At 38.7% G+C, this 11,252-nt stretch overlaps 1 protein-coding gene across 1 annotated transcript; it reads right to left on the bottom strand.

Moving 5' to 3' along the window:
* Positions 1-3,160, bottom strand: LOC143612956 (sister chromatid cohesion protein PDS5 homolog D-like). The gene is made up of 11 exons (XM_077086805.1): positions 3,062-3,160; positions 2,714-2,911; positions 2,468-2,649; positions 2,256-2,382; positions 1,973-2,188; positions 1,345-1,902; positions 1,048-1,272; positions 899-972; positions 758-809; positions 592-684; positions 1-513 (listed from the first exon to the last, which is right to left on the bottom strand). The coding sequence occupies exons 1-11, from the start codon at positions 3,158-3,160 to the stop codon at positions 1-3; spliced, it is 2,337 nt and encodes a 778-aa protein (XP_076942920.1).
* Between the last annotated feature and the right edge of the window lie 8,092 nt (positions 3,161-11,252).

Genomic DNA, 11,252 nt, shown 5'->3' with positions numbered 1-11,252 from the left:
TTAAGCATGATTGCATCTCATTATGATTTCCCTTTGAAGTTTCTCAAAATATAGTCGTTGCATTTCTGGCATGGCACTCACATCCATCATCATAATTCGGTCATCTGATTCCTTCTTTGAAAGCTTCATTTTTTCAGCCTCTAATCTCAGTCTTTCGCCCTCTAATCTCAATCTTTCATCCTCTTGACGAATTTTACTTCGCTCCTTTTCAGCTTCAATCCTCAACTTCTCAGCCTCCAGCCTCAGCCTCAGCCTTTTATCTTCAAGACGTAAGTTTTCCTTGTCATACTCCGTCTTCTCACCATTGGGATCGGATTTGCTGCTACTTGGAGGTGTTTTACCCTTAGATTCGTTGACCGTCTTCTTGCTACTTTTTCTTGACTTTGCTGCTTCTTTGGAGGTGGTGGCTGCTGCATCACATAAATTGCCACTAGTTTTTTTAGTGTCTTTATCCTTTTCAGTGGTGGCTGCTTCAACATTATTATCTTCTGCAATTTCCTTGGTGTTTTGCTCCTGTCAACTGAACAACATCAGCACAAACAAGAATATATTATTAGAATGAGCATTACACGCCAATCAATATGTTCTAACCGTATAATCTCGCACAGAAAACTCCTCTAAAATTTCCCATTTTTGTGTTCTCAGATTCAGCTTCTCTTCATCTCCATCATCCACATATGAGACCTGTATAACTCTAAACTCGTTAAAACTTTTAAAAATAAAAGATTATTAAAAATATGATAAAAAGTTTAACGACCTTATGCTTCTTTTTAGCAGGATAAAACTCGGAAACAACACCTTCATAATACCTACAAGCAACACAGCATAGACTTAAGCATTTTGCCTGTTCAGAATTATGCTCATCTACACAGATAACATAAGTTCTGATCAAACTTACATTTTATCTTCAGGCCACCAAACTTTAACTTTTTTACCAACCAAGCTTTCATCATATTTTATAGCATTGGATACCTGAGAAAATCCCAACATTTAGAAATTGATCCACATGCACTTTAAATTTTTAATACAAAATTTAATACAATATACTTCGTCTATGTCTGTGGAATGCTTCCGTTTAGCACTAGTCACGGGGGATTCTGTTAAATTTCCCTCCCTCGTAACTGTTTTTGCTTTTCCTGCAACATTTTTACTGTTTCCATGTTTTTCTCCATCGTCTTTTTTCTTTGAAGTGCGTTTTCTAGAAGGCGGTTTAAGTTGTTTGCAATCTGAATCATTTTCCTTAACAAGAAGCTTTGGAGAAACATCCATCTCCTTGAAAAAAAAAAAAAAAACTTTTTAGATTGTTTTTTAAAAAAAATCAAAAGAAAATTTAGAGTTACTGACATAAACTCCCAACAGTGACTTTGCACAATCTTTTCCTGCAACATTTTTACTGTCTGCATGCTTTTTTCCATCATCTTTCTTCTTTGGCGTGCTTTTTCTTGCAGACAGTTTAAGTGGTTCGACATCTGACTCTGTAAAATCTTCAAGGGCAATCTTGCTTTTCTCGACCTTCTTAACAGGGGTTTCCAACTTCTTACCTGACTGCTTTAACTTCTCACCTGACTGTTTTGTTGACTTGCACTTTGACCTTTCCAGAGGTTTTACATCACTAGCCTCATCGTCCTCAGACTTCTTTTCAGTCCTTTTTTCTGCTGAAATTCTAGTGATATCGACTTCCTTTTCAATATTAATGAAAACCTTTTCTGTTTGTGAATTTTCTTTTAACAGCTTGTCAGCATCAATATCATTACCGTCTACTTTTTTAATAAGCTCTTGGCTTTTGTCTTCCTCGAGTTTCTTTAATGCCTGGTCAGCTGACGTTTTTTCCTTTGCCGTCACAATTACTCCATTACTCACAACTGATTTCGGAGATCCCTTCTTCAATTTGCACTCATTGGCCTAAAATCATTTGAAAAAACCACATTAATATGTAAGATCATCACTTTGTTAAATGATATCGAAATCATACCGGTTGTAGCTCAGCATCATTATCATCATTATCGTCATTATCATCGTTACTGTCAAAATCAGCAGTTGTGCCTTCACACACAGCAGCCACAACTTTATGGTACATATCAAGTGATTCACCAAGAGATGTCAAAGCACGCATCACGTAAGGCTTTAGCTTATCTGCAGATTTTAGAAATACTCCTTTCCCTAACTTATGAGCTACCGGCAGAACGCCCTAAATACAAAATAATAATTACAAGAGAATTTACATATAATTAGTCAATATTTCATAAGGCCCGTACCTCACGATGTTTTTTAACACTGGCCAGCAAGGGTTTAAGCATATCAACTGAGATTTCTTCACTTTCTGCTATAAGCGATACCATTATATTTTCCATTGATGAATATACGGAGCCAAGATGATAGTCCCTGAAATAAACATAATTGCATACCTAACGGAACAATTAAATAAATAATTTCAGGAATTATACGTCTAGAACCATAACTAACACACCTTACTGATTTTAGAAAATGCTCAAACATTTTCAGGATTAGCTCGTCACAATCAAGATCAAGCATGATGACACATGATCTCACTTTGGAAACAATTTCAAGAATTGAGGCCCGCTTGTTGTAAGATCGGCTGGATCGGTCAGCCAAATCCTCAAAGGAAGAAACAATCAACTGAAAGACATCCTGCGCATCAAAATAAGGTTTAGAATACATATGATAAAGTGGAGTGCATCTAGTTATGGTGTACCCTCATTTGGTCATCACTGTAGGGTGCATCAGGGGCTGTAATTCTTGTTATTTGACTGATGCAAGAAGCAACTGAAACTCTGACGTCAATATCTGAATGTTTTCTACTGTGAATCAACGCGCTCATTGATGGTTTCAGTGCATCTAGAATTGACTTTTTCGGGGCCTGGTCAACCTTCAATAGAAGTTTTTCTAATTCCTGAAAGCACGTACAAAGTAAACATATATAATGTCATACTTTTGTGTATGGCTGTAAATGAACCGAACGTTCAGCACGAAGTTCGTTTATATTCATTCGTTTAATAAATGAATAAACATAGCTTGTCCGATAAAAGCTTAGGGGGCTTACATCAAGGGCGGGGAGGAGTCGGACAGAATTCGAGGGATGCGATAACTGTTTCCCAGCATCCTTAAGCTGTTGCTCTAACTCGACATCAGTAGACGCCATCCTCACCCGATTCGATCGTATTCCAACCACAAATAAGGCAATTCTAACTCAATCTGCTATCACTGTTCTAAACCCTAGCATAAATTAACCTAAAAAAAACCTTAAATGGAATCTCACAGCAAATATACAGAACACATAATAATAAATAATAATGCAATAGGAAGAACAGAGTGTTTATTAGTATGGATACAAAAGAAAAAAACCATATGGTATAGAGATAGAGATGATACCATTGGGTTGCATGGCCTGTGTTGTATTGTATATACGTGATACGCATGATATGGTAGATACAGAAGAAGTTGTATAGGACTAAAGGGAGTTAGGGCTTCTTTCCAGAGGCATTGTGAGACTATTTTTGTTTTTGGCTTCTAGAATCTTAAAACTGTTAACATGTTGGTGACATGGAAGTTTCAAACGTGTGTTTGGTACATTAAATCAAACTGCACTTTCTAAACTTTCATGTTGATATTTATACTTATATGTAAGACTAGAAAATTTAATTTTCTTATATTAATATAAATCAATACAATTCATTTGAGATTTAGATCAAAGTTCACTATTTACCTTACATTTTGCATTACAGTCCACAACTATCTTCTTATCTTCATTAAACCGAGTCCAAACCAGAAATATCTTTCACAAACCCAATAGATTCTCCATCCATATCAAATTACATGTCTCATTTTCATCATTATCATTATCATGTTATATAATATGTTTCTTTTCTTTTCTTTATTATTTCTGTTTATTTCATTACAAAATTTAAGTATTAACTATTTTGTCTTATATCTTTTTTCTAATGCCTACTTTTAATATTGGTTTTATACAATTATGACTATCTGATACATGATTCAAAGCATAAGGTCAAAGAACTCAACAAATAATTGACAAGTACACCTTCAGCAAATTCCAAAGCAGATCATTATATTTATATAGGGAGCCCACAACGTTCATATTTTAATAATAGCAGTAACACCACCACCAAAAGAGAGCTAGTAATTATTTCCATATGTAACACCTAAAACATACAAGTATTTGGTTAGCATCATGTAAACAAAACAATATAAACCATATGCACTAGTCTACGATTTTGAAGCTGATTATCTCAAGCATGATTGCATCTCATTATGATTTCCCTTTAAAGTTTCTCAACATATAGTCGCTGCATTTCTGGCAAGACGCTCACATCCATCATCATCATTCGGTCATCTGATTCCTTCTTTGAAAGCTTCATTTTTTCAGCCTCTAATCTCAGTCTTTCGTCCTCTTGACGGATTTTACTTTGCTCCTTTTCAGCTTCAATCCTCAACTTCTCAGCCTCCAACCTCAGCCTTTTATCTTCAAGACGTAACTTTTCCTTGTCATACTCCGTCTTCTCACCGTTGGGGTCCGATTTTCTGCTACTTGGAGGGGGTTTTACCATTTGACTTGTTGACCGTCTTCTTGCTACTTTTTATTGACTTTGCTGCTTCTTTGGATGTGGTGGCTGCGGCATCACATAGATTGCCACTAGTTTTTTTAGTGGCTTTATCCTTTTCAGTGGTGGCTGCTTCAACATTATTATCTTCTGCAGTTTCCTTGGTGTTTTGGTCCTGTCAGCTGAACATCAGCACAAGCAAGAATATATTATTAGAGTGAGGATTGCACGCCAATCAACATGTTCTAACCTTAATATCTCGCGCAGAAAAATACTTCAAAATATCCCAGGTTTCTTCTCTCAGATTCAACGCCTCTACATCCCCATCCACATATGAGACCTGCAAAACTCAAAAACTTTCTAAAACAAACAAAAGATGATTTGAAGTATGCCAAAACAGTTTAATGACCTTATGCTTCTTTTCAGCAGGATAAAATTCAGAAATAACACCTTCATAATACCTACAAGCAGCACAGCATACACTTAAGGATTTTGTATGTACAGAATTATATAAGTTAGATGCAAAGCACTTACTTGTTATCTGCAGGCCACCAAACTTTGACTATTTTACCAGCCAGGCTTTTATCATATTTTACAGTATTAGATACCTGAGAAAGTTCCAACATTTAGAAATTGATCCAGGCAGTATTTTTATATATACATAATAAAATTTACTAAATTTATAGCGGTATCGGCTTCCTTTTCAATATCAATGAAAACCTTTTCTGTTTGTGAATTTTCTTTTAAAAACTTGTCAGCATCAGAATCATCAGTGGCTTCATTACTCACAACTGATTTCAGAGATCCCTTCTTCAATTTGCACTCATTGGCCGAAAATTAATATAGCGTAACATCCCGATTCTCATATGATATAACTTATATTATAATGTAAATATTGGCATTTGAAACGAGTTTATTTAAGGTGGAAATAGTATTTGATAAATACTATTAAATAACCATTTGTACACAACTAAATTGGGGTTAAATGGTTATTAATCAAAAATTGATTTGGATAAAAGAATATATATAATAGAAAGCAAACGTGTGTGTGCGCGCGCGCACATCGATGTGTTTGGAGAAGAATGGGAAGAAAATTGATAGAACTTGGTTCAAAGCTTTAATATCATCATCTAACATAAAGAATGCTTGTTGCTTAGTATGTTGGAGCTTGGAGGTCAACGGGTGGGTAGAAGAGTTCAGGAGTTAGCCAAATCCTACGAACAAAGTAAGTGATTCCTACACCTTACATATGTGGAAGTTATGTATTGAATAACGAATAGTTAATGTTACCGTTCATAGTGCACAATTCTGGTTCAAAAGGTATTTCGGGTATTAAAGAGTGATGTTCTTATGTGAAATTTAGTGTCAACATTCCCGACACATTATTTTTAGATCCTATGAAAGGTTCGAGTAAAAAAAGAGTTGATTAAGAGATCATATCGTTCTTGCAAAACCGATTTACACATGCTGCAATAACTGAGTGAGCCCACTTGCAGAGACTTTTCCAAGGTCTTAACCAAGTTATTTTTACATGATTATTGGCGAGAAATTTCCTAACACCATAATTAATGTTTGGTAATTTTTATATATTTTTCTGAAATGTTTTGTGGCGTTATTGCGCTTGGTTTGTCCAAAAGATAGTTGCGGACAGCAACCGAATCAACCCACTGCAGAGGTTGTTTAGAGGTCGTAATGATTTCATTTTTACACAATTTTTGATGAGAAGTTTCCTAACACGATAATGGATGTTTGGTAATTTTTATAGATTTTTCTGAAATGGTTTATGGATTATTACACTTGTTTTGTCCAAAAGAGAGTTGCTGACAGCAACTTGATCAACTCATTTGTAGAGTTTGTTTCGAGGCCTTAACGCTTTTAGTTTTACATAATCTTCGGTGAGAGCTTTGCTAACTCCTTGATAGATTTTTAGTGAATTTTATAGATTTTTGTGAAGCTGTTCAGTGTGTTATATGGGTGTTTTATAAAATGAAATAGTTATTTAAAGCAGTTTGTTTAATAAGGTTGTAACGGATTAAGAGGATGACTATATAATCTTCATAGTTATAATTAATGTGTTTGGTTGAATATTATGATGTTTATATGGGATTTTTGACCTTATATATATTTATGCTAGTAGTATGTTTAATTAGTATTCAAGCAGTTAGTTGATGTTTGCATTAGCAGTATAGAAAACTGATGGTTTTGACCCGTTTACATTAAATCAAGAGGGATTAAAAGTATGACCTTGGAGACACCAGCTTTATCAAGGTAAATATCATACATTTAATCCAACTTGTGACCCGAATTCAAGGTATGAGTTAGTGTATTTTTACATGTGAGCTGAAATATACAACGGGTCAAAGGTGCAGTTCTAGGCGTAGCTTACGCCGGTGATCTTTTATGGTATGCTGTTGTGTACGCCTGTTTAACAAACTTCGTGAGTCTTCACATTTTTTATTTGGGGCTTAATATACCTAACTTACAAATAATCTTATATGTTGTTAGTACTAATTCCTGGTATTATCATGCCTTATGTAAAGTTCCTGAATAGATTTACATGGACGAAGATCAAGGGCTCAGAACGAAACACAAACATACATATCGAATCGGTTTTACATTTGGAAATGTTTAACAGATTTAAAAGGTGGATTAGTCTTTTTACTAGTCACTATTTATTTTAAGACAAGGTATATGTTGTTACCAAAAAAAAAAGGGACCAAATTCCGCAATAAAATGTTTTAAAGAGTTGTAAAGTTTTGGGTGTAACATATAGTAACCATATAAATAGATAAGATCAACAATTTGTTAAACGATATAGAAATCATACCAGTTGTAACCCAGAATCATTATCATCAATACTGTCCAAATCAGCTGTCGGAAGAACTTCCTAAGTTAAAAATAATAATTTTGAAATTTTATATATTTTTTAAAAGTAACAAAATTTTAATTTTATTAATTTAGACTTCATAAGCTCTGTAGTCTGTACCTCACAATCATTTTTAACGCTAGCCAGCAGCGGTTTGAGCAACTCAACTGAAATTTCGCCACTTTCTTTTATGACCAACAACATTATATTCTCCATTAATGAAAATATGGCATCAAGATGATAGTCCCTGAAACCAATATATATATATATATATATATTTAATTGAAATCTAGAACCATAACTAACACACCTTACTGATTTTAGAAAATGCTCAAACATTTTCACGATTAGCTCATCACATTCTAGATCAAGCATGATGACACATGATCTTAATTTGGAAATCGTTTCAAGAATTGAGGCCCGCTTGTTGTAAGACCGGCTGGATTGGTCAGCTAAATCCTCAAAGGAAGAAACAATCAACTGAAAGACATCCTGTGCATAAAATAAGGTTTAGAATAAATATAACAAAGAAGTGGCTGTGGAGTGTATTTAGTTATGGTGTACCCTCATTTGGTCATCACTGTAGGGTGCATCAGGGGCTGTAATTCTTGTTATTTCACAGATGCAGGAAGCAACTGAAACTTTGACGTCGATATCCGAATGTTTAGAAAGACTACTGTGCGTTTATTGATGGTTTCAGTGGGGCCTGGTCAACCTTCAATAGAAGTTTTTCTAATTCCACATACAAAAGAAACATACATGTTGACCAAATGCTAAGTGTAGGGGTATGGTACTAAAACCCGGTTCTACGACCCTAAATCTATTATGTTTGGCTTATTTCATTACATGGACTAATACGATGTTATTGGGCCGAGGGGGTTTTGTGGAGGTAACCCTAACTGGGCTAGGCCCATTAGGGTACCATGATGGTGGCCATGAGACTCTATATAAGGAGGTCTCCACCTCCTTATCATGGGTCATGCTCAATAAGAGCCACCACCACTTTTTGTGTCTGTGAACAAGAAATCCTCAGGATATCTTAGCAGTCGCCTCCACACCCCCGAAACCATTGCAGGTTACGGCATTGTAGGTCGCCGGCGCAGCCGCTGAAGAAGAAGAAGATCAAGACGTGGTTCGTTCATCTCGAAAATCCGTGGAAACATCGTCATGGACCAGGTAAGATTCATTTCGTGCTTCGACATTGGCGCCATCCGTGGGACGGCAACGAACTGCCCTTCGATCTTCATCTCGGCTGTCAGATCTCTCCCAAGAAAAACGCAGATCTGGAAGTTTACAGAAAAAGGCTTCAAAGCTTGTTCTATTTAAAGCTCAAAAAGATCCATAGATCTAAAAAGAGGCTTCCAGATCTGGGCAAGAAGGAAAATCCGTGATTCGAATGATCAGATCTCCGAATCTGTGAATCTGTGATTCAGGATCTCCGAATCTGTGATGGTTTTAAATCTGCTCCGAATCTTCAGATCTGTCCATATCTGATTTACAGATCTAGGTCTAGATTACAGACCTGGATTTTAGGTCTAAAGTTGTAGATCTGACTCTTAAATTGCAGATCCAGAAGTTACTAGACTTCCGCCGCCATCACGCACGCCCGGGGGTTCTCACTCCGCAGCCGTGCATGTGCCGCCGCGGAAACCACCATCTGGGTTTTGCGCAAGAGACCTTCGCCATGCACACGCACTTGCGAGTCACCACTCTATCGCCGTGCATGCGCGCATCAGGCTACGCGCCAAACTTCAAGGTTGGGAATCCTCCTAATATCCCATATGGCTACGCGCCAAGGTTGGGAATCCTCCTAATATCCCATATGGCTACGCGCCAAGGTTGGGAATCCTCCTAATATCCCATATGGCTACGCGCCAAACTTCAAGGTTGGGAATCCTCCTAATATCCCATATGGCTACGCGCCAAACTTCAAGGTTGGGAATCCTCCTAATATCCCATATGGCTACGCGCCAAACTTCAAGGTTGGGAATCCTCCTAATATCCCATACGGCTACGCGCCAAGGTTGGGAATCCTCCTAATATCCCATATGGCTACGCGCCAAACTTCAAGGTTGGGAATCCTCCTAATATCCCATATGGCTACGCGCCAAGGTTGGGAATCCTCCTAATATCCCATATGGCTACGCGCCAAACTTCAAGGTTGGGAATCCTCCTAATATCCCATATGGCTACGCGCCAAACTTCAAGGTTGGGAATCCTCCTAATATCCCATATGGCTACGCGCCAAACTTCAAGGTTGGGAATCCCCCTAATATCCCATATGGCTACACGCCAAACTGCAAGGTTGGGAATCCTCCTAAGATCCCATATGGCTACACGCCAAACTTAGGGGTTGGGAATCCTCATACCATATGTTCACGCATCACATATGCTCACGCATATTACACATGCTTACGCATCACATGCTTACGCATCACATGCTCGCACATGTCACAGTCTACACGCACGCGCACGCAACATCTGCGCGTGGCGCATAACACAAAACCAAAGTCTACGCGCACGTGCATGCAACATCTGCACGTGGCGCGTGACATAAAGTAGCCCGTAAGTCGCCTCACGCGCTGGCTTTATTATTCACAGCTCATAAGACGCCTCGCGCGCAAGCTGCTATTATTCTTATGGCCCGTAAGTCGCCTCACGCGCAGGCCTTTATTATTCACACAGCTCATAAGACGCCTCGCGCGCAAGCTGCTATTATTCTTATGGCCCGTAAGTCGCCTCACGCGCAGGCCTTTGTTATTCACACAGCTCATAAGACGCCTCGCGCGCAAGCTGCTATTATTCTTATGGCCCGTAAGTCGCCTCACGCGCAGGCCTTTGTTATTCACACAGCTCATAAGACGCCTCGCGCGCAAGCTGTTATTATTCTTATGGCCCGTAAGTCGCCTCACGCGCAGGCTTCTATTATTCACACAGCTCATAAGACGCCTCGCGCGCAAGCTGTTATTATTCTTATGGCCCGTAAGTCGCCTCACGCGCAGGCTTCTATTATTCACACAGCTCATAAGACGCCTCGCGCGCAAGCTGTTATTATTCTTACAGCCCGTAAGTCGCCTCACGCGCATGCTTTTATTATTCCTAGCTCGTAAGTCGCCTCTCGCGCGCAGGCTTTATTATTCTCAGCTCGTAAGTCGCCTCACGCGCCAGCTCAATTGTTATTCTCAAAGCTCATAAGACGCCTCTCGCGCGCAGGCTTTTATTATTCTTAGCTCGTAAGACGCCTCACGCGCAAGCTTTATTATGCTACAGCTTGTAAGACGCCTCTCGCGCGCAGGCTTTATTATTCTCAGCTCGTAAGTCACCTCACGCGCTGGCTTTATTATTCACAGCTCATAAGATGCCTCGAGCGCAAGCTGTTATTATTCTTACAGCCTGTAAGTCGCCTCACACGCAGGCTTTTATTATTCTTAGCTCGTAAGTCGCCACTCGCGCAGGCTCTATTATTATAGCTCGTAAGTCGCCTTGCGCGCCAGCATCATTATTCTACAAGCTCGTAAGTCGCCTCGCGCGCCAGCTTCTTTATTATTTTTACAGCTTGTAAGCCGCCTCACGCGCCAGCTTCATTATTTTACAGCTCGTAAGTCGCCTCGTGCGCCAGCTTCTTTATTATTACAGCTCGTAAGTCGCCATGCGCGCAGGCTCTCATTATTCTACAGGCTCGTAAGTCGCCGCACGCGCCAATTTTATTACTTTCACAGCTCGTAAGTTGCCTCACGCGCCAGCTCAATTATTATTCTTATAGCTCATAAGACGCCTCTCGCGCGCAAGCTTTATTACTTTCACAGCTC

Source organism: Bidens hawaiensis, unplaced genomic scaffold (assembly GCF_021521415.1).
Source record: "Bidens hawaiensis isolate Kalapana, Puna unplaced genomic scaffold, B.hawaiensis_p1.1 tig00036241_1, whole genome shotgun sequence".
Lineage (NCBI taxonomy): Eukaryota > Viridiplantae > Streptophyta > Magnoliopsida > Asterales > Asteraceae > Bidens > Bidens hawaiensis.
Note: the sequence above shows the minus strand (reverse complement) of the source record. Positions and strands in the feature narration are given on the sequence as shown.

Coding starts and splice junctions, on each gene's coding strand:
- LOC143612956 (XM_077086805.1), bottom strand. CDS start 3,160: ATGGCGTCTACTGATGTCGAGTTAGAGCAACAGCTTAAGGATGCTGGG. Junction 1,903..1,972: donor ATGATGCTGAGCTACAACCG/GTATGATTTCGA, acceptor AAATGATTTTAG/GCCAATGAGTGCAAATTGAA. Junction 514..591: donor TTTCTGTGCGAGATTATACG/GTTAGAACATAT, acceptor TTCAGTTGACAG/GAGCAAAACACCAAGGAAAT.